General features: G+C 37.8%; 3 protein-coding genes across 7 annotated transcripts; 1 reads left to right on the top strand and 2 right to left on the bottom strand.

Annotated features, from left to right (window-relative positions):
* Nucleotides 1–87: 87 nt before the first annotated feature.
* Nucleotides 88–7,919, bottom strand: LOC109010858 (putative pentatricopeptide repeat-containing protein At3g49142). Of its 2 annotated transcripts, XM_035684685.1 has the most exons (7): nucleotides 7,703–7,919; nucleotides 2,927–5,777; nucleotides 2,685–2,756; nucleotides 2,498–2,570; nucleotides 2,287–2,408; nucleotides 883–1,070; nucleotides 88–502 (listed from the first exon to the last, which is right to left on the bottom strand). In XM_035684685.1, exon 2 carries the CDS (start codon nucleotides 5,200–5,202, stop codon nucleotides 3,061–3,063), a length of 2,142 nt encoding a protein of 713 aa, XP_035540578.1. In that variant the 5' UTR covers nucleotides 5,203–5,777; nucleotides 7,703–7,919; the 3' UTR covers nucleotides 88–502; nucleotides 883–1,070; nucleotides 2,287–2,408; nucleotides 2,498–2,570; nucleotides 2,685–2,756; nucleotides 2,927–3,060. The 2 variants fall into 2 exon arrangements, with proteins under 2 accessions (XP_035540578.1, XP_018847345.1); XM_018991800.2 differs by lacking the exon at nucleotides 883–1,070.
* Nucleotides 7,920–8,026: 107 nt separating this feature from the next.
* LOC109010861 lies at nucleotides 8,027–11,717 on the top strand. 2 transcript variants are annotated; one of them, XM_035684686.1, is made up of 3 exons: nucleotides 8,027–8,738; nucleotides 8,926–9,012; nucleotides 11,474–11,543. In XM_035684686.1, exons 1-2 carry the CDS (start codon nucleotides 8,326–8,328, stop codon nucleotides 8,996–8,998), a joined length of 486 nt encoding a protein of 161 aa, XP_035540579.1. In that variant the 5' UTR covers nucleotides 8,027–8,325; the 3' UTR covers nucleotides 8,999–9,012; nucleotides 11,474–11,543. The 2 variants fall into 2 exon arrangements, with proteins under 2 accessions (XP_035540579.1, XP_018847350.1); XM_018991805.2 differs by lacking the exon at nucleotides 8,926–9,012 and having other exon boundaries at nucleotides 8,044–8,738; nucleotides 11,474–11,717.
* A 148-nt stretch (nucleotides 11,718–11,865) lies between these two features.
* Nucleotides 11,866–17,890, bottom strand: LOC109010857 (ABC transporter C family member 10-like). Of its 3 annotated transcripts, none has more exons than XM_018991797.2 (11): nucleotides 16,436–17,890; nucleotides 16,026–16,346; nucleotides 15,831–15,917; nucleotides 14,869–15,456; nucleotides 14,617–14,781; nucleotides 13,678–13,972; nucleotides 13,275–13,489; nucleotides 12,874–13,179; nucleotides 12,636–12,699; nucleotides 12,318–12,557; nucleotides 11,866–12,194 (listed from the first exon to the last, which is right to left on the bottom strand). In XM_018991797.2, exons 1-11 carry the CDS (start codon nucleotides 17,840–17,842, stop codon nucleotides 12,082–12,084), a joined length of 3,801 nt encoding a protein of 1,266 aa, XP_018847342.1. In that variant the 5' UTR covers nucleotides 17,843–17,890; the 3' UTR covers nucleotides 11,866–12,081. The 3 variants fall into 3 exon arrangements, with proteins under 3 accessions (XP_018847342.1, XP_018847343.1, XP_018847344.1); XM_018991798.2 differs by having other exon boundaries at nucleotides 15,864–15,917; XM_018991799.2 differs by lacking the exon at nucleotides 15,831–15,917.
* Between the last annotated feature and the right edge of the window lie 5,611 nt (nucleotides 17,891–23,501).

Here is a 23,501-nt window from a genome sequence, read left to right as displayed (position 1 = left end):
CTGACGTGAGCAGATTACAGCCAATTGTACGTAACAGAACTGGGGGGAAAATTGATAAAAAGAGACCAGGAATGAAGGTAGAAAAAATATATTTTTTATTCACCGATTACGCAGCAGTTTCCAGCTGGTTGCAAATAGACTTTTTCTAGTTTTAAAGCTGTGTAGAACTAACAGATGAAGCTCCTCTTCAATCATTTTGCAGGAATCAGCATAAATGGCCAGAACTAAGCTCTAAAGGTAGTTTTCATAAAGTTGGGAACCATTGATCGTAACATCATAATAAAAGCTTTGTCATGAAGTCTTACCAATTTGGGGAATGAGCGCCAAGCTAGACATTCACAACCCAATGACATCGAAATTCTTGTACAAACGTTGCGCATTCAACTCCTCCCAGCTATCAAATTCAGACAACATTTGGGTCATCCTGCATGCTATGCAGTCAGTTCTGTTACTGTTTTCCCCGCCTAATCCTCTTCATGTAGATCTACGCTGTCATTTTCTCCTGCATTTTTTGTAAACCATAATAATCATCATTTGCAACTTATAAACAAGTGGAATGGTAAGAAATCAAAATAACCACGCACGTAACTAATACATTAAGAATATCACAAATTGGTAAGGCAAAATGTACGCCTCTTTCATATCATGTAGATTGTAAATGAAACACCTGAAGCCAAAATCTGAAATTAGATACTTTGGACGGTACTCACGTAAAATCGATCATCTTCTCGATTCAATGCTCAGATTAGTTATATATATTTTTTTTTCTGAATGGTGCGGTCAGTGCAGCGGTGCAGGATGGGTAAAGCATGGCAAGTACCAGCTATATGTCTAATTAATCTATGTATATATTATATGCAACGAGACTTAATATGCAATTACCATATATATCTATCCAGCCTGGAAAGAATACACGAGCTAGGGGACTTTCCCAATAATGCATTGTACTATTTAACACTTGTTGGAATCTGCAATCTGAAGTTAAATGCACCCACGTTTTGCTTTAAACCCTCAGTGGCTTGAAGTTTCCAAAGATTGCATGCAGGTGCTTCATGTGGTACAGATAACGCCTTGAAAATTCCAAGTCAGAAGCCAAATATATTATTTAAGAATTAATCACTAGAAAATTATTTAAGATCCAGCTTTGTAATTTATATATGAAAAATTCTATTTTCAAGCCGGTGTGTAAAGCACACTTAGTAAAATGCTTACATGGTATAATTTGATTTAGAAGATAAATTTTAGAACTTAATATATTCTCATCCAACAAATTAACAGATTGTTAAAGATACAGTTGGACAAAATGAAAATTAAAAGTCAAGTAAATTAAAGTCAATTTCTTGTGATTAGTCGATTCCTTAATTTAAGTCTTATAATCTGTTTTATACAGCTACATAATCATGTCTGTACAGCCATGCATCTATTATATATAATACTAATTAAGACAGTACTACACCTACGCTGCTACAGTGCTGTGTGCTGTAAACAACATTTTTTCAAAACATTGTTACAGATCATCGACCTGACATGAGCAACACTGACGTTGAAGAAGAGCCACATATATAATATGTAACTACGACCCCACATGCATGGCCACACCAAAAAAGTAAGACTTTGGACGTCTTATTCCAAGCACATCCATCCGACCCAACACTGCAAGAAGAATATTCCTCATATTTAAAGCCATTCTGGCCGGAGAAAATTTTCTAGTTGTTTGTTGGGAATCATACACAAAAGGTCTTTCGGGGAGACCTTCATGATCAACTCTATCCTCTATGCAAAGTCAACAGCTAGACCATCATGTTTTTAGTTCAGGAGAGCTGGAAAGATACAAGATGTACAATATATTATATCAACTTGAAGTTCTAATTCATTTGAGTATATATCCTATACTTCGGCTGTTGAATATTTGTTTGAATTCCTGCTTGGAAAATAATTTCCCATTATTTGTTTGTTGCGTGGGATAAACTTTTGCAACATCTGGCTCAACTTCCCTTAATTAATAAATATATATAGTTCTCTTCATCCTTTTTCAGCATCACCTAGCAGCTTAATTCAATACCGAATCTAATATCGTAAGCGCACGGTTCCTCCAACCAAAAGCAACCAGATAACAAAGAAGAGAAAAAGGTTATTTATTACCAAACAAACATGGGACATGAGAATTTTGAGGAATTCAGCTGACATCAAGATAGAGGGAGGGACTCACTAGTTCTCACCAACTTTATGTAAAGTTAACATATAAACATATCAGATGCTAATATCAAGATAGAGGGAGGGACTCACCGAGGAAGGGAGAGGGCGTAAAGCAATTGATCTTGAGTAAGTTCTCACTAGTGCTCTCAAGATTTTTCCAGTTATGAATAAAATCTGGTATTGTTACGTTTAAGTTGTTACCGTTTACGCGGCTGCAATGAGCATTAAAACATAATTGATCCTACAATATATTAACAAGAGTTCGTATACTTGACAAAGTACATACTATAGAAAAACTTACAAATCTGTCAAGTTTTTCAGCCTGCCAAAGTTCCTTGGGTAAATTTCCAGTTGAATTATTTCAGGATAACATCCTGCAAGGACAAGTATTCGAGACAGATCGACAAATCAACATTCAGAATAAAACAACCAGTATATTCAACTAAGTAATATATAAAAATAATAATAAAATGATAACAAGGACTCACAAAGTTTCCAAATTAACTAGCTTCCCAAGTTCTGAGGGGACTGTTCCAGAAAATTGATTTGCTTCAAGATTCCTGATTCAAAAAAAATTTCATTTCGTCTGCTATCAATTTCCCACCACGCAAACTCAAACAGTGATGTGTTTCGTAAACAGTGTTCAAAACAGATAAAAGACTCCGAAACAAATCAAGTTAGCTAGAAGTCATAATATCAAGTAAGAAAAGTTAGAATGAGAGCCACTTACAACTCTATCAACAAAATTTAACGCTTGGTCCTCATCACATTGAAGATGAAGCTGGATGATATCTGAAAAAGTGTGAAAAGAATGTCCAAGGAAAGCCTAAAGCAACATTTAAGTGATAAGTACTCCTAGAAGGTTCACCAATAATCACCACAGGAGCAAATACCAGTCTTGAAATGGTGGAATCGATTATTATCCCTGATAATTATTTCACGTTCAACTATCTTGGAGATGAGCTTGGCTGCAATATGGCAATCCCCACAGACACGGAGATTCTTGGTAATTCTAATTTGCGTCCCTGGCTCAGTGTTCAGAATGGCAAAGACAATAGCCAACTTCTCACTATGAACGGCCAGATGACATTCCTTATCCTCCTCCTCAACATCATGTAGGGCAGAATAAGTCTCCGGAACATAACCTAATTCTTTCATCTTTCCCACTAGCACGTCTAACTCTTCATATATTTCCTTAGATTGTGGATGTGATTGGTCGCCAGCAAGAAAGGTGTGAATCCTATCATTGAGCTCAATATTGCTGTTGCCAGGCACTTTCTTAATTCCTCTACTCTTCATAATTGTTCGGATAGTTGTTGCATCTTGCCATCTGCCAGCCTTTGCATAGATGTTGGATAACAAGACATAATAACTTGACTGCTCAGGAGCCAATTGGAAAAGGTGATCAGCAGCTAGAAGCCCAATATTCATATTTGAGTACACCCGACAGGCACTCAGCAGAGACCCCCAAACTCTCTCATTAGGCTCCACTGGCATCTGCTTGATGAAACTATAGGCCTCATCTACTTGTCCAGAACGTCCTAACAGATCAACCATGCAAGCAAAGTGTTCAATCTTTGGAATTATCCTATACTCCTCAGCCATCAATTTAAAATAATGTCGACCCTCATCCAATAGTCCTGCATGGCTGCAAGCCGAGATAACTGAAACAAAGGCAATAGAATCTGGACTAAGACCCAAGTCCTGCATTTTGGCAAAAAGTGCCACAGCATCACGACCTTGCCCATTAAGACCATAAGCAGAGATCATTGAGGTCCATGATACAACATCCCGGGACTTCATTCTGTCAAATACTTCCCTTGCATCTATTAAACTTCCACACTTAGCGTACATGTCAACCAATGCATTCTCCAACAGTAAATTTGGTCGAAGTTTCTTCCTCTCAACATAGTCATGCATCCGCCTCCCTAGAGATAGAGCTGAAAGATCCCCACAAGCAGGAAGAACACTAGCAATAGTGACTGCATCTGGTTCTATCCCATATGCTTCCATCTGTAAATATAAATTAACTGCTTTCTCAGGCATTGAATTATTAACATACACTCCTATCATCACATTCCATGAAACCACAGTCTTTTTTATCAACTTCATGAACATCTCCTTAACGTATGTAACATTGTTAGAGGTTGTGTTAGTTACAGCTGGCAACAGACTAGCCATTGTTCCAGCATCTGGTTTAAGTTTTAACACCTCCATTTCTTTACAAACCTCTAATGCATCTTCAAACCGTACATTTTGTGCATAACCAGCAACCATCGAATTCCAGGAAACCAAATCTCTATTGGGCATCTCATCAAGAACTTGTCGAGCCTCCATTAAACAACCACATTTCCCATACATTGCAACTAAACCATTCCCGATATACAAGTGCGAATCAAGCCCGACTTTTATAACAGCACCATGAATTTGCAACCCAACCCTCAAATCCTCCAACCCAGAACATGCTTTCAACACACAAGGGTATGTATAATTATCAGGCTCAAATCCATGGCTAGCCATGGCTTTGTAAACAAGAAGAGCTTCACGGTATAAATGGTTATTTACGTAGCTTCTTATCATGACATTAAAGAAAACAACATTCTTCTCAGGAATGTCATTAAATATGTGGCGTGTGAGACCGGGTTCCCCATGAGCTGCATAAGCCCTCATGAGTTTGATGCCAAGGGAAGGGTTTGAGTTAAAATGTTGATCAACAATGATCTTGGAATGGATTTTCTTCAAGGTTTGAATATCTGGGTATTGGTCCAATACTTTACCACACAACTCTTCAGTGAGAACTACCCTTTTCTGGGTGAATTGGGGTTTTTGGGTTAGGAAGACTTGGCTTTGCGGTTGTCTGGCAATTGAAAAAAAGTGGGAAAGATAAGTGATTGGTTTCATGAACACGTGGGGTGTCTTGAAAATGAGGTTTAGGGCGAGAGAAGTCGACCTTTCGAGATTCAGATAACATGTTTGATATTTGGTGTACCCAAGGTCCATCATCATCAATGGATGTTATCCCCTTAAACCGTCCTACTAAGCCTACTTAAATGGGCCACTTTTCTCACGTACAAGAATATTTTATGGAGTCGCATATCTTGCAGTATTGTGCTATTTATCTTTACTGCATAAGGAATGCTAGGAGTTCAGTCCTCAAAAATCTTGAAGTCTTGTGATTTTCCAGGGCGGTCTTATGGCTGAGGCAAGCAGGTGGGAGAAAGAGTGCTGACATGAGCCGAGAGACGAGACAGCTGGAAAGGGAGACCACCACACTGACATGTGGCGCGAGAAATGGTGACCGAGTAAAAGATGGGAGTGTAAGCAGACTTGAGAGAGAGTGTGTCACTCCCCGTACCCGGGGGTGAACCCTTTTAACTTGAAATCCACAAAATATAAAACTTAGATACAATAATCCTCCAAAATCAAATACCTCAAAAATATTCCCAAAGAAGGTAAACTCGACACTACTATATATTCTCTAAAATCTCACCAATCCACTTATACCACCTGGCACTTGTTTTACACTTCTCTTATAATCCTGATGTGTCATCGATTTCAGTTGTCACAACCATCAAAGTCATCTGAAAAAAATGGTTGAGATAAAAGAGTAAGTCCACCGACTCAATAAGCAGCTAACTTATACTAGTGTGTAAATATGAGTCAATTACAAAATGCACAAACAGGCAGTTCTCAAAAGCAATTGTATTTTTAGAAGCATTTCATTACAATAATAATATAGACACTATTATATCAAGTGGCAGGCTAGAGGTAAATATTAAATCCTGTGGCAAGGCCAAAGGCCACTATTGTATCTTGTGGCAAGGTTAGAAACCACTATTATATCATGTGGCACGGCCGGAGACCACTATTGTATCCTGTGACAGGGTTGGAGGCCACTATTGTATCCCGTGGCAAGGCCGGGAATCAAAGCAAAACATAATCTTATGCCTCAGGGTTTTCAGATACAATGCAATAACATAAATAATATACTAATCAGATAATATCATATGATCAATCTGAGGACTTTCAACAAAGCGCTATTGGGGAAATGGCTATGGAGGTACCATATGGAAGGGGAGTCTTTGTGGAAGGAAGTAGTATATTCTAGACATGGTGGTGCTTGGGGGGGTTGGTGCACTAATGAAGTGAGGAGGGGGGGTATGGTGTGGGTTTGTGGAGATATATAAGGGGGGGATGGCAATGCTTTGAAAATAATATTCGATTCGTGGTTGGACAGGGTACTCGCATCAGGTTTTGGCATGATGTTTGGTGTGGAGAGCATTCTTTGGAGAGGGCTTTCCCAGCTCTCTATAACATTGCAGCTAATAGGGAGACTTTGGTGGCGAATCTGCTTGTGTTTGCCCAAGGCTCTTACAAGTGGAATATTTTATTCACTCGGGATAACCATGATTGGGAATTGTTTACCGTTTCAGAATTCTTTAGTTTGATATACTCATTAGAAAGATTACTAGCTCAGGGTGATAGGTTACAATGGAGGTGCAGGGGCAGCAAGAAGTTCTCAGTCAAGACTTATTATAAAATTCTGGCATCACAAGGTAATGTACATTTCCCATGGAAAAGCATATGGAGGTCTCGCGTACCTTCCAAAGTTGCTTTTTTTGTGTGGACGGCGGCACTTGGAAAAATTCTAACCAAGAATAATTTAAGAAAGAGAGGCCTCATCGTGATGGATTGGTATTGTTTGTGCAAAAAAATGGAGAATCAATGGACTATCTATTATTGCATTGTGAGGTGACGAGAGAGCTATGAAACGGGATATTTAGTAGAGTGGATGTCGCGTGGGTTATGCCGGCAAAGGTGGCTGACCTGCTTGCTTGTTGGAAGGGTCTACAAGGTTATTCTCAGGTAGCAGCAGCTTGGAAGATGATCCTGTTGTGCATTATGTGGTGTATTTGGATGGAAAGACATGCACAGTGTTTTGAAAATAGGGAACGCACAATGGCAGAGCTTCAGAATTTTTTCATACACACTTTACTCCTATGGTTTTCAGCCATTGTTCTTAATGGAAATAGTGTACATGAGTTCTTGTCTCTAATTTAGCGTTTTGAGAATGTATTTAGGTGTCTTCTATTGTATACTCCCGGTGTACATAGGCCTATCTCATTCGTATTAATGAAACTTACTTTTACTAAAAAAAAAAAATCAGATAAAATATTTTAGAATTCATGTTCACATTTTATTCAGTAGAGAAGCAATGTACAAAAATTGCTGGTACTACGGCAGGACCCAAAGTGTAGTAGTGAGTGGTGAGGGCTTAGTGTGGTGAAGCCTGTTGGCTCACAGAGGCTCTAACAGAGGGCGTGTGGCGACGCGGTTTGGTGTCATGATCGGTATAGAGTTAGTGACAAAGAGATAAAACAGAGGGTTAGAAAGAGAAAGGGACGAAACAAAGTGATGGAGGGAGGGAGGGAGGGAGAGAGAGAGAGAGTTGGAACCGTATACCAGAGAGACACCGAGACAGAGAAAAGAGGATTGAGAGGCTTACCGGCGGTTTCGTGCGACGTCGTGAATGGGGGGGAGGAGCTGGGCGGCGTGGAGAGTGGCGGCCTAAACACGGAGGGGAAGAGAGAGGAGACCCAGTGAGAGAGAAAGATTCGGAGAGAGAGAGAGAGAGAGGCGTCAAGCCAAGGGGGGAAAGTAGAGGGGCCCTCAAAACGTACCGTTTAGTGTTTTTCTTTTATTTTTTTCAGGCGGACTGGGCTTGGGCATTAGGAATAGATCTTGGGGCTCTTACGGGCCAGGTCATTACAAATGGTGACCGAGGGGAGAGCAAGCAGACTTGAGAGAGATGGCTTTGGTGGGCGGCAAAACAGAAAATGGACGGACACTGAACCATTTATCTGGGTGGTCTCTAGTATAGGCATCCGATTCCTCATACTCTAGTAAAGATCTATTTTTCTTTTTTTCTAAGCAGTAAAGATCTATTTGCTTACACTACAAATCTCACTCAAACTCAAACAGGAAGCAGATAAAGAAACTCAGCCCGGTTCAGAGTTCACAACTTCCCAGTTCAGATTTCTCACTCTCTCTAAATAAAATTCCACGATTTCACCTCCCAAATAAAGGGAAACTTCAAACAGAAATAATTAATAAATAAGAAAATTTAATATGTCTACCGTTTCTTCCTCTATATTCTTCGGCATTCTCGCCACTGATATCTTCTCTTCTAAAACTCCTCAAAATCCACCCAAAGTTCCTAACTTTTTCCCTTCGCTTTACCCAAAATTGCCTTCATGTCTCCACCTCCTCGCCCACCGCGCTTCAAGAAAGTCCCTGACCCTGGTTTCTTCAAAGTCCTCTGGTTCCTCAGAGGAACTCTCATCAGCTAGCCCAGAGGATGAGTGGCTGAAGAAGCTTCCGGACAAGAAGAAGCCCCTATACTCTCACAGCCTGCCTTGTATTGAGGCATGGCTCAGGAACTTGGGGTTTAACCAGAGCAAAGAGGACCGAGCCGTTTGGCTTGTGGAGAAGCCCGAGTGGCACGCCCAACTCTCACTGGATGTCACTGACCTCTATATAAGGTTGGTTATGCCTTCTGGTGCATTGACATTGCGATGCTAGCCTGGATTTTGGTGCGTTTGTTGGATAGTGTTGGATTTCTAATGTGTCTCTATGCGTGTTTGTATATATTATATAACATATAAAATTAATTAGATATTTATCAAAGTTCATGTGTTTTTGGCGACATGGGTTTTATAATTTTGACAGGTTGATTGATTCGCGGTATGGTTGGGGATGTGGTGTTCAAGGTTTAAGAAAAAGCAAGTTGGGATCTATATAGGACGGTCAACAGAGGTTGAGCTACTTGGGTTTTACGTACTCTTCTTAGTTTGCGTTATTCTAAGAAGGCATGCTTGCATATTGGACCAGAGGAGCATATGAACCCGTAATTCTGTATTGGATGATTGAGTTTGTTCTGGCTCCAATATTTCCATTCACTATTCTTAACATGGTGCGATTATCATCTGCTTTATCTCTTTTGCAACTTTTGAGAGTATTGTTGTTGGGGGCTATTCAGACACAGGCTTGGTCTATTGTTCGGTTTTCCTCTAGTATAATTTGATGGGAGGTACCTAGAGATTGAAGTGAATCGTTTGATATATTGTGATTTCTTAATCAGCAGGTATAGGTAAATCTTTAATAACAATAGTCATCGAGCATTGCCCCATTGAATAATGGGATTTTGTTTTTGTTTGGTAGGGGTGTGACTGAGGGCACATAACCATAAGAACCTGAAGTTTATTAATCGGAAGAGTTTAAAATTAGCCGTGTCTTAACTTATATAAAAAAAAAAAAATAGCCGTGTTTCAAGTTGTGTAACTCCTACATGTAATTTAAGAATACCTATTTTGGGATGGAGAAAATCACCTTTACAGGCTGCTTTAGTTCCATCCACTTAAATGTTACATTTGCATTTATCTTGAAGACCATGATAGATTAAACTATGATAAATTGTTCTATGATGCATGAAACCCCCAATGGTCGAATTACCTTTTTCCTATGGAAGAACATCTGGAGAAGTAAGGCTCCCTAAAGAACGGTTTTCTTTGTTTAGACAGTGGCACCCGGGAAAATCTTACCTTGCGTAACTTAAGGAAAAGACATGACGGAGTGATAGAATGGCTTTAGAGTACAAGTGATATGAACCCGCGGGAAAGAAATCCCTTGAACCCACAGTCAATTTGAAAACTCTCCAAGAAAGCTAAAATCAAGTCAATGGATGGAGAACCATAAATCACCTTTTGCCCCATTATGAGATAGCTAGCGGTTTTTTACAAGCTGTTTTTGGACTCTTTAAGTTAGATTGGGTCATGCCTAGATGAGTGTGAGATCTGTTAGCATGCCGGAAAGGGTCATGTGACAGTCATAACCATGAGACATCATCTTGATCTGTTTAATGTGGTACATGTTGAGAGAATGAAATGATCAGAGGTTTGAAGACAGCACAAGCAAAGTGGATGACTTCAAGGCGTTCTTCTTTAATAGACATTACATTTGGATGATTGCCCACATATGTATCTTTAGCTTTAGTTTTTTAGTATTTTCTTAATCTTTTTTACTTTATTTAAGTGTATTAGGAGTAAACTCTCCATTTACTGGGATGGTGCCTTTTTCTTTATCAATAAAAGATAAAACAATGAACAATGTCTAGGCCATAGCTAATGAATTATAAGGCACAATGTGAGTTTAGAGAGATAATTCCCTCTCTTGCAATAAAGTTCTATGGATGGTATATCAGAGTTCTGGTGAAACCTCATGTAGAAGTGCACATAAGTTTACTTATAACTCAAAGTTCTGTGGTCTAGTGGCTTGAAAGTTTCCGCTTGATGCAAGAATTTGTGTTTTGCCCAGCTACATGGCATCATGTTGTACTCTGCCTAGTGTGGCTGGGCCCTTGCCACGTGGCTTATAGCTTATTGGAGGAAATGCATTATTACCTACTTTTGAATATTGTTGAGCTCAATATTGAGTCACATTATGATGACAAGCGTTATATGCCATTGTGGTTCAAAATAGTGTTGTGTTTGGTAATATAGCAAGTAGAGATGCCATGTGATAATTATACTTTTGCTGTGTAGGATGATTAGCCCCATGCCTATCGAAGCAAGCTTCTTGATAGTCTTCCTGTAGTCAAATCCACCTTTAATGGACCTGTCAATTAGCTGCTGAAGTTGTAGCTTCCTTTAATGACTTGTTCATATGCCCAATGGAAAAAAATAGGAATTACAAATAATCGTCAATAATTTTTAGCTTGTATTAGGCTATCTGGGTTAGAGATGTCTACTTTTGGGATCGGTCTTGGTCACATGGATCATAATTCTTTATCTTCAGAAATAACAAGTATCAGTTTCAGTTCTCAGCTGAAGTGCCATGCCGAACATGGATGCTAAGAAAATACCTGTTGATAAAATTAGGAAGACAGGAAGACCAAGCATATTGATTGGTAGTATTGCCCACTTTTGATAAATGTTCAAGGGGGGACAATTTGGAATGCAATGAGGATGGAGAGAGCAGAGATTTTGTGTTCTTGTTTTCAGAGAAGAAATTAGAAAATAGATAGTTCAAAAATAGAACATGAAATTTTAGAAGGTTTTGTTGTTTTACTTCTTTGGAGCTTCCCTAAAATATTAATATTATGTCCCGGCCTCCCTGCAGTGTGCCCCCCCAACCCTATATGCTTTTATCCCATTTATATTGCACTTTCTTCTTTGATTATCACGTCTGTATTGAACCTTGAAAACTGCATTTGATGCAGGTACCTGAAAAGTGGACCTGGGAATCTTGAAAAGGATGTTGAGAGGCGATTTAGTTATGCACTGAGCAGGGAGGATATTGAGAATGCCGTGCTCGGAGGACCTTAGCCAAAACATTGATTAATCTTGCTGTCATATTGTTGATGGAATTAGAAGCAGTGATGGCTTTTGATATCTATTTCATATCATTGAATGCAAACTGCAAAATGATATCATAATGTTTCAACCCTGTTGCTTTTGTGGATCCTCTAAAGTTTCTAGACATCACCGCAGTTGGAAACCCAATATACTCCCCAAATATGCCCAAATAAAAAATGGGTTAGGATGCTTACCATGATGGTGGGGCTCTTTAGTTTCTCAGTAGAAGTGGCAAATTATTATTGGTTGCTTAATTTAAGAAGAGAAAGCATGGCATTTCAATACCACACTACATGCATTACACAGTCTACAAAAGCCACTACATACATTACACAATCAACATGTTCTGTGTGGTTCTTTTTGCTTAGAATCTCAGAGTCTTTGTATCATTACTCATCCTGCTTCCGCTATATCTGATTCTTTCCATCCTTCCCATTGCTTATATAGTCTGCATGGGAAACTATTGTTCTATCTAATGGGGTTCTGTAGACTGACAACTCGACCAGTACTCTTTCACAAGCTGCCTGAACAGCGAATCTTCTCTCTTCATTAACTTCGTTGGTGCATCATACTCCACTAGTTTTCCTGAAACAGAAATGGAAACATTTCCTTCAAAGGGTCCTGCTAGGGACACCAAATATGGAAACATTTTTTTTAAAGCATATGCGTATGTACTATTTTTTAAAAAAAGTTGTTAATGTAACTCACCATCACTAATGGCAAGAATCATCGTACAATCCATCACAGTCGGGATCCTATGTGCCACTATGATCACAGTATGATCTGCAAATTCAGTCCGAATAATTTTCTGCAGAATCATGTCAGTTGCATTGTCTATTGATGCAGTCGCCTCATCAAGCATCAATAACCGTCTTCGCCTTAGAAGTACACGTCCTAGACAGAAAAGTTGCCGCTGCCCCACGCTCCAATTCGATCCATGTTCCACAACTGCATAACGGGTTCAGAATTTTTAAGGATGATCTAAAACTCGGGACATGCTGCGTGTTAAAAGTATTGAAAGCTTACCCAAGGACTCTAGGCCTTTTCCTTTCTCCAGAAGAGACTCTTGTAGCTGGCACTTTCCAATAACCTTCAAATGGGAATTTCTGTCACTGTTATTCATATTTACAACACGCAGAACTAAATAAGTGGAGAAAGAAAAATTCTACTTCTTTGCTGTACAATGATTGGTCACTCAAGAGGAAGATCCATTGATCAAGTGTACTTGAAGCAACCAGTGGCAGAAAAAGAAAATGAGTATTACCTCCCATATTTCTTGATCAGAATGTTGTGAAAAGGGATCCAAATTGTATCTCACAGTCCCATTAAAAAGAGTCGGGTCTTGAGGTATGATTCCCAGACGTGACCTCAGATCATGAAGTCCAATTTTAGAGATGTCAATGCCATCAACTGTAATCTTCCCTGAAGCTGGCTCCACCAGACGAAAAAGAGCACCTATTAGAGTACTCTTCCCACTGCCAGTTCGGCCAACAATACCAATCTTGTGCCCTCCTTCAAATGTGCAACTTATCCCACAAAGAACAAGAGGTGCAGTGGACCTATATCTGACCTGTTTTGACCTAAACTTCATTAGTATGCCAGCTACCTCTGCCGTCCTCTCTCCCCCCTCCTCAAGTTTAATCAGTAGAAGGAAAGAATATTTACCTGCAAATCTTCAATCTCCACTTTACCCACAGCAGGCCAATCGGGTGAGGGGCGGCTCTCTTGTATTATTGTAGGGGCTTCACTAGGAATATGCATGTATTGATTTAGCCTTTCTACCGAAATGATGTTATTTGCTATGCTGCACTGCTTTTGAATTGTACGAACGAGGTTGTTGCTCAAGGAAAGACCATAAGAAAGCGCCATCCCAATAAATCCTGTGATTGTAGTGTGTGTATATATATATATATATATATATATATATATCATTTAGGAGGGTCAGTACTTCAATCCCATTCTACCAATTCCATCTTCCTACAAAACTAAGCACTGGCATAGAGGTTGTGTAAACTACATAATGATTGCAACAGTTGTACATCCAGGAAAAAAATAATTGTATACCCACCAGAGCTGAAAGTCCGGGGAGGAAGCAAAACCATGCAAAGTGATGCAGAGGCAAGAACAGCAGCACTGACCATTTCTGTTCTTTGAATCAGCCACTCATCTACTGAAAAACTGTGGAAATAAGGACTAGCATTTGTGTCTATAAGGTCAAAATTCTTTGCAAAGAACCCTTCTTCCTTCTCAAAAGCCCTCACTGTCATGGCTCCTGCCATAGACTCAGCTAGATGACTTGCTATTAAGGACTTGGTTGTGCCATTTATCCGCTTCAATTGTTTTGCAGAGGCGTGGTAGTATCTCTAGAAAAAAAAATCAATTCCATTTTCTTTCAAATTGACATATTACGACAAAATAAAAATTAAAACATTTTACTTGAGCTAAAGCAAAAAAAAAAAAAAAGTCCTTGTAAAGTGCAAGAAGGGATAATCACTACAAAAACACAATTGAACCAAGCAAATGAAAATAACTGTCAACTTTGAGATTTAGAACCAAACATATAGGATGTGTAATACATTAACACAGAAGACACATATACTTTCAGATATTTAAAGATTCTGAAACTCAACCTGAAATTCCTTAACAATTTCAAAATGTTCAAGAATAACTTACAAGTTCTACATCTTATCACTAACACATGATTCGTTACTCAAAGTAAAAATAAAAAAGTAAAATTATGACTTGGTGGAACATTGATTTTTTCATATTACTTTGCTGATTTGACATAATAATTTTATCTTACTGATGAAAAGCAAGTCAATGACCAAAATTGGCCTATCTGCATTGCTTTGAAGTTCATTCCAACTTGTGTAATTTCCTACCAAATGATCCCATGCAGCCAAGGTGATGGTTACAGAGTTTCTACCATGTTGGTGACTTATATGGCATATTAAAGAGAACTGCTACCTTAGAAAATCATTCATGAGCGGGTCTCGTCTAGTGTTACCTGAAATCTTATTGTGAGATAAATCATTGGTATAGAGACAAACAAGACTTGCCAGGTTACAACGGCCAGTACTACAAGAGCAGAACAAGTGTTTATGGAAGAGGAAACAGAGAAGATGAGGCTGAAAGGCACATCAAGATCTGTATCACTCAGATCAGAAGAGACCTGCATGTAAAGACAGCAAGCACATAGAAACATTAGTTTTAGGCATTAGATAATAGGGACAACATGGTTAAGTTTCACATTCTTTACCCGACTAAGTATCCTTCCGAGAGGCGTGGAGTCGTAGAAAGACATGGGCGCGTGAAAAAAGGAGTCTAATAGCTGTGAAAACAAGGTTTCTGAAGCTTTAAGACCCAAAGCAACAGTACAAAGACTTCTACCCAATAAAAAAAGTATTGAGACTAATCCTATCAACATGTAAACCAAGACCAATCTCAATTGGTTAACGTGGGGATGATCAACTTTAGCAGCCATCCAAGAGTTCTGTAATATCTGACCAATCGCAAATAAAAGGTGAAAGAGAGCTGCCACGGAGAAGAACAAGAACCCTTTATTAAGATTTAGATATTGCCTGTAAGGTTTGAGGCCGGTGTCTCCTCTTTCTCTCTCTTCTTGCTTAATCAATTGATCACAATTATCGTCTTTGGATTGCTTCTCTACATAAGTCTTTGTAATATCTCTGGATGATATTTCACATCTATGGCTAGAACAACCTACTGCAAGTCTCTCAGAGCCCGCCGTCTCTTTGTGTGCGTTAACAAAGTCCAGAAATTCTTTGCTTGAGGCCACTAACCGATGATAAGGACCTTCTAGTAGGATTTCGCCATCTAACAGCAACTGTCCATAAAATAAAGCTCACATCAAATCCTTATTTGGAAGTAAAAAGATTACAACATAAAAAGCAATGCGAAGAACAATATGTTGTGCAGCCTAAGCTACTGCTTCAGGAAATATAGTTCATGGCACAACTAGAGAGTGGAGTTACTATCAAGTTCTAATGGAGGTTGAGAAAAGAAGATAACAATGGTAGCATAAGGACACTTTTATCAACAAACACAGACATAGACGCTTAATTCCTAAAATTGTTAGTGTAGTAGTGTCATTTCAAAAGATAAATAGGTGCTCTTTATACCCTAAATAACTATCCTGTGTACTCTGGATCTGTCATTAAGATATGAAAGACTCAGCAGAAATCACTTATGTATACAAACCAAGACAGAATCAAAAGCAGGCAGAAAATCAACTTGATGGGTCACAAGTAAGACCGTCTTCCCAGAAAGCGCTCCCAAATAGTATTCCTGTCACCGTTTATGTAAAGCGTACTCTCCAAATTAGTAATTGAACGACATATAAAGGTAAGGTAAACAAATAAAAGGCATGGAAAGGTGTTGGCGAAACACGATTACATTAAATACACTCATGGCAGTCTGTGCGTCCAAAGCACTGAACGGATCATCCAAGAGAAATATATCAGCATTCTGATAGAGAGCACGAGCAAGTTGGAGGCGTTGCTTCTGACCACCACTCAAGTTAACTCCTCTCTCCCCTATTTCAGTGAGATCCCCAAAGGGAAGCAACTCGAGGTCCTTAACCAACGAACACCTCTCTAGTGTTTCTCTGTATTTTTCACTATCCATTGCAGACCCAAATAAAATGTTCTCCTGTATTGTCCCCGTCTGAATCCATGCTGTTTGAGAAACATAGGAAATCTTTCCATAGACTTCAATCTGTATATTCAACAATTAGAAACAGAGTAATCTATTTGAATACTCATCTTTTTCCAATGTAAGAAACTAAAAGAAAACTAGCAACTTACAGTTCCCTGCGTCTTTGGTACTTCTCCAAGAATTGCCTCCAGTAGGGTTGATTTGCCCGAGCCAACTTCACCACATATGGCCACCTTTTCACCAGCTCTAACCTCCAGATTTATGTTTCTCAGAGTCGGCTTTGATGAATTCTCTCCCCACGAGAACTCGGCGGACTTTATAAAAATGGAGTGATTCACGCTCTCTGTGTCGCAATTTTTCCTAGTATTTGCACTCTGCAGCTCGGGTGCCTCGAGGAATCTTACAATGCGTGCAAATGAAACCTTCGCTTGAATGAACACCCCAATAGCGTCAGGAATTACTGCAATTGGATCCTGAACAAGGCGAAATGTTGCTACAAAGGTGAAAACATTATTTGCATGTAGGGGAACTCTGAGGAAATAACATGTTACAAAGGTAGTCGAAGACACCCAGACAGGGGTTGACCAAAAGAGAAGGCTATGATATCCTTTCTCCAACTGCACTGAAGTTAACCATTTACACTCCACCTTCCTTAAATTCTCTATTACATTCTTGAAATGAGTATCCCAAGCATACAGTTTTAAAACCTTCATATTCACCAGAGCCTCGGAAATAGCCTTGAGTCTCTCATCTTGGGCCACCATTAGCTTGGATTGAAACTTATGTTGTAACTTAGCAAGTGGGATATTGCAAAGTACAGTTAGAATTATCACCACCAATGCTGCGGTTGTAGCTAGTTTCACAGCACGGAAAACAATCACCAATGTAAGACATAGCTGTAGACTTGTCGTCCAAATCTGATGGAACCAAAATAGAAACTCTCCAATCCTATAAGCATCTAAAGTAACATAGTTCATTATCTCACCACTTGAGTGCACCAATCTAGCAGAGTTGGATAATCTCAGTTGCTTCTTATAAATTGCTGCTATGAGCAATGACCTCACTTTCAGTCCAGTAAGCTTGCTTCGGAAATACCATTGTCTTTGAGATATGGATTCTATGCTCTTTGACAAGAAAAATGAGATTGCCAATAAATGTCCTTCGTACTTGAATGATTTTTTTCCCTCAGCAACCAATATGAAGGCGTTCAGAAGTAGGGGACCGGCAGAAATTGCGAGAACCTTTAACAAAGCAAAGCACCCAGATAGGAAAATTTCTTTCCAGTGGCATGAAATTAATGCCTTAAGAATTGATGGTTTTGCTCTTTTCTGCTTATTCAACTGCTCCAAGAACAGCCTGTAACATTCTTCTGCTCCGTCTGCCTCTCGCAGTTTGGGCATATCTTCATCCTCAAGAGTTTTCGCCCGGCCCGTTTTCATCAACGGATTTAACCACCAAAAAGACATTCTACTGAGGAATCCGGCTTTTGAAAATGGAGTGACACGGTCAACAGACGGTGTTTCAACCTTCATGTTTCTTTTCCTTCTGCTCTCCATACTCTGTAATGCATACAAGAGCAGAATTATAGGTACATAGAGAAAGGATCATGCTACAGCCCCCGCTGGGGGCTCCCGCTGGGGGCTGTAGTATATATTATATGTGTTTTTTTTTAAGTTGTTTTTTTTTAAGTTGTTTTTTATATAATTTTTTTTTATTATTTTTTAATATTTTTTAAAAAATAAAATAAATTTAGAACATCATTAAAAATATTTTTTTAATCAAGAAGTAAAAAAAAAGTTATTAAAAAATACTTCCTTAATCACGAAGTAAAATAAAAAATCATAAAAAAATATTTTATATTTTACTTCGTGATTAAGCAAGTATTATTTAATAATATTATAAATTTTTTTATTTTTTAAAAATATCTAAAATTATTAAAAACATCTATATAAAAAAAGAATTAAAAAAAACACATAATAAAATACACTGGAGCTCCAGCGGGAGCTCTCAGCGGGAGCCCCCAGCGGGAGCTCCAGCATTTTCCATAGAGAAAACATGATCATGTCTACCATTACTTGGGTAGTGATAGGCTTACAACCTATCTACTACCCATCTATTATTTATAGTGTTTTTATTTTTTTATTATTTTATTTTAAATATTTTTTTAACATCCTTAATCAATAAAAAAAATTAAAAAAATATATAAATTTATTAATTATCACTTCCTTAACTATTAAGTAAAATAAAAAATTATAAAAAAAATTAAATATAAAAAAAATAATAAATAAATAATAAGAAAGTAATAATCCAATCATTTTTGTATCTACTAACGTACCATGAAGGGATTGTAGTTCAGGAGTTGCCACAAAAGGAGACGTACGTCAGAGATGACGTAATTTGCTAATTGAAACAAACCCGTCAGGTTCATAAGAATTTGGCATTTATATTTATAAATTATAATGGAGGTGAATAGGAGGGGCTCTCGCCTCTCGCTCCCCCAAAATTTGAGGAAAAATAAATTAAGGGCATAAAGTGAATTTAAAAAAGAAGTAATCCTAAAATATATAATTCAATCTTAAATTATATCATCTCATCTCATTTAATTATTATTACTTTTTCATCATATTTAATCATTATAATTTTTTCAAACTTCCACACAAAATATAATAAATAATTCAACTTTTTCAAATCACAAAACAAGAATAATATTAAAAAATTATATTATAATAATATTTTATTCAACTTTCATCTTATTTCATGTATAACCAATCGAGCTCTTAAAAAGATATTTACTATTCATCATCCTCACACATCACACAACACACTTTTTTATATTTTTAAATTTTTTTTAGTTTTATTTTTCTTAAACTAACTGAATTCTTCTATTCATCATCCATATACCATATATTTGATAAGAAAATAAAATAAAATAAATTGTGGTGTGTGGTGTGTGGTGTGTGGGGATGATTAATAAAAATTTTCTTACGAAAAATATGAATGGTCTGTTAGTGATGAATGAAGTACTCTCGAGCCTTTCCTACAACAGCGACCAATCACACTAATGACGAACTCTCTCATTAGCTCCAGAGAAATTCTTATTGCAATCCCCGAATGGGGACTGCGTTGTAAGTATAATGAAACACAGTATTTCATTACTAAATGAAATGGCGTGTTTCATTACATGGAACCAAAACCAAGTTAGGCCATACGATGAAATCGACCCCCCCCCCTCACCTAGATGAAATCGCCCCCATACCCAGATGAAATCGCCCCCCTGGCCCCATCACCATCGCCGTGAAAGTCGTCGTCGCCACTCCCCATCGCATGCTACATCGTCGTCCCCTTCCTTAAAGAAGAGTAAATCCCCTTTCTTCCTCGGATGCAGAGTAATGGCTCTTTGTAAGGAAGGTTTGTGTGGGATTCGTATTGGGTGATTTTGTGAAGAAGCAGTAGGAAGTGTGAAAGCATCATGGAGGTCTCTAGGTTGATCACAAGGAAGTTCATTACAAGCAGATGAAAAATCGTAGAATGTGTTTGGTTCTAGTAATTCCTTTTCTTCCTCAGTTGCAAGCATATGGTAATTCGTGTTTGGTTCTGGAAAATTGTAGAATATGCAAATTACTAGTAAATTTGTGTTAATTCGTGTTTGGTTCTGTAAATTTGTGTTAAGATCTTTATGTATTTATGGTTTGAGTTTTCTGGTTTTGATTGTGTGCACTCTACTTGTTTGTAAAAATTTGTAAATGGGTTCCATTTGGTCCAATTCAAAGATAGCTAAAGGCAAATTACTTGGTGTTATTGTATCATGATGACTTCGTCGATGGTGGAGTATGTGACTCTGTTGATGGTGGTTAATGGTGGCCAAGGAGGTCGTTGGCAGTGGAGTATGTGACTTCGTCGATGGTGGAGGAGATTGGGTTGTAGTGGTCGACGATGGTGGAAATCCGACAGGGTGCACGACAGAGGCGAAACAAAAATCTGCAATTTCAAATGTTTTGGCTTTAGGTTGTAGAAGAAAGAGGGGTAATGTAGTCCATTCAAGCCTAAAAATGGAGACAATTTGGTCATTTCTTACACTAAGACTGCAATACAATTCTCTTAGAAGACTGTATATAACACTGCTTTTAGCTCCAACCCTAACAATCTTGAATACCAATCAATTCTTGTCCTTCTCCATGTGTTACATATATGAAAAATATGGGCTACAGCTGCAAAATACTTTATTAAATTAAAGTTATAAATGGACGACATGATTTCATATAATCTGTTAAATTTATTTTAAAATAATAATAACTTTACAATATGACGTACTGCAACAAACTACATTAGTTTGTGAATTTATTTAAATGAAATATCTTCGTAACTAAAGTATTTCTCAATTAAAATATATTTATATTAGTGTTTTGTTGAAGATGTGTCAAGTTTTTAAGCTTGTATTTCATTAATAACATTTTTGTAATAGATTAATGGCAAACTTATAATATTTAATTGATGACAAAGTTGTAATTATGAAGTTTATATATGAAGATAAGTACCTACGGGAATCGAGAGGCAGAAGAGAAACTTTACCTTTTCCTTGTGATGTCGCGCGCGATATTGGAGAGCAACGGAAGGGATTTTTCTAAACTCTAGTTTTATCAAGATCAAATTGAAGTTTGAAGAGATGATCAAGTGTGTTTTTATGGTATAGTTTTATTAGAGGATAATACAAGGAAACCAATCCATATTTTGTGCGGTGATCAATGATTGTAAGTGATTGTAAACTCAAGTTTTGATGCATTCTTCAATAATAAAGACTCATAGATCGTTCTTGCCGTGGATGTAGACCATTAGGATCGAACTACGTAATTTCTTATGTTGATTTCGTATTTTTTTTATTATTCATGCTTTTATTTTTTGTATTGCATGAGTATATACTATATACTGTGATTTCGGGTTTCTAACAAATTTAAATAGAAAACTAAACCGATTACGTTAATTATATATTTTCTTGGGATTTGGTTGTCTGTTGTTCATTATTAATTGCATATTACAACCAGTTACATTAATGATTTTTTGAGTATTTGTTTGTGAAAGAGCTAAAATTATAACAAGTGGTATCAAGAGCTTTGGTTCGATGGGGACTACAAGGTTCGATATCGAAAATTTTGATGGAAAAATTGAATTTGGGCTGTGGAGGATCAGATGAAAGCCCTTCTCACTCAACAAGATCTCCAAGAAGCTCTTCTAGGAGAAAAGAAAATAGAATTTGTTGAAGATGAGGATAAGGAATAAATCTTAAGGAAGGTTCACAGCACACTCATTTTTTCTCTCGGAGACAAAGTTCTGAGGGAGGTAGCCAACGAAGACACCGCTGCTGAAATCTGGCTGAAATTAGAGAGCCTCTACATGACAAAATCTCTGGCCAACCGACTGTACAAGAAAATAAAACTCTACACATTCAAGATGTCCGCAAGTATATCGATTTCTAACCATCTCGATACTTTCAATAAAATTATTTAAGAGTCGGCTAATATTGATTTTAAAATTGATGATGAAGATCAAGCAATTTTATTGTTGAGTTCTTTGGATAATTCTTACACTAGTTTGAAAGAGACCATGATAAGCACTGACCTTAGATGAGGTTTAGGCTTTATTACACTCTAGAGAATTACAAACCATGTCTGAAATAAAATTTGAAGTTGGGGAGGGCTTGACTGTGAAAGGGAGAGCTGAAAAAAAGGCCAAAATGGAAAGTACAGTAAAAACAATGTGAGGGGTAAGTCTAAGTCTAAAGGAAAGCAATTAAAATGCGTCATACGTCACAAAGAGGGGCATTTCAAAAGAGATTGTCCCAATAAGAGACCTAACAAAGGAAATGGGTTTAAGGGGGAGGGGGATGTCTCGGTTGTGAGTGATGGGTATAAGAGTGCTGAGGTTCTAAATGTGTCCGAGGTTGATTCGAGAAAAGAATGTATCCTTGATTCAGGATGTTCTTTTCACATGTGTCCTAATAAAATATGGTTTGAAACTTTCACTAGTTTAGATGGGGGTTTGTGATGCTTGGTAACAATAAGTCTAGTAAAATCCAAGGTATAGGGTCGGTGAGACTAAGGCTCCATGATGGTATTGAAAGACTTTTAACTGAGGTTAGATACATACCTGAATTAAAAATAAACATAATCTCACTAGGTGTGTTAGACCAATCCGGGTACACTTTTAAATCTGAATATGAATCTTTGAGGGTTGCTAAGGATTCACTCATCGTGATGAGAAGAGTCATTAAAAATGACTTGTATATCCTCATTGGAAAAACTGTTATAGGTGAGGTTTCTTCTATCCTAGATAAGGGTGAGGATAGGGTTGTTCTATGGTACAAAATGTTAGGTCACGTGAGTCACAAGGGACTTTTTGAACTCCTTAAGCAGGGATTGCTAGGTGAGAAAAAATTGAAAAATTTACCTTTTTGTGAGGATTGCGAAAAGAAAAAAAGGGTAAGCTTTAAAACAACTACTCACACTACAAAACAAACCCTGGACTATGTGTACTCGGACCTTTGGGGTCCAGCTAGGGTCAACTTACATGGAGAGGGAAGTTATTTCCTCTCTATAATTGATGAATATTCCAGAAAAGTGTGGTTGTACATTCTTAAAAATAAGAGTGACACTTTTGAGAAATTCAAGGAATTGAAGAAATTGATAGAAACTCAAGTAGGAATGAAGGTTAAGAAATTAAGAACTGATAATGGGCTTGAGTATCTCTCAAGTGAATTTAATTAGTTTTGTAAGAAGGAGGGTATGGCTAGGCATAAAACAGTAAGAGAAACTCCTCAACAGAATGGTCTAACCGAAAGGATCAATAGGACCATATTGGAGAGGGTTAGATGCTTACTGTCAAACTCGGGACTTCCTAAGTCTTTTTGGGCTGAAGCTGCCACAATTGCAGTCCATTTAATTAATAGGAGTCATTCTTCAGTCATAGGGTTTAAGACTCCTCAAGAAATGTGGATTGAAAAACTTTCTAACTATGACTACTTGAGGGTGTTTGGGTGTGTTGCGTATGCTCACACCCGAACTGACAAACTGGAACCAAGGGCTATTAAATGTATCTTTGTAGGGTGTCCTGAGGGAGTAAAAAAGTACAAGTTATATATTCATGAGTCAGGGATACAAAAATGTATCATTAGTAGAGATGTGGTCTTTAATGAACATGAAATGGCTTGAGTTAAAACTAAAA

This window comes from Juglans regia, chromosome 13 (genome assembly GCF_001411555.2).
Source record: "Juglans regia cultivar Chandler chromosome 13, Walnut 2.0, whole genome shotgun sequence".
Classification (NCBI taxonomy): Eukaryota; Viridiplantae; Streptophyta; class Magnoliopsida; order Fagales; family Juglandaceae; genus Juglans; species Juglans regia.
The sequence above is the reverse complement of the archived record's forward strand: the minus strand, read 5'-3'. Positions and strand labels throughout refer to the sequence as shown.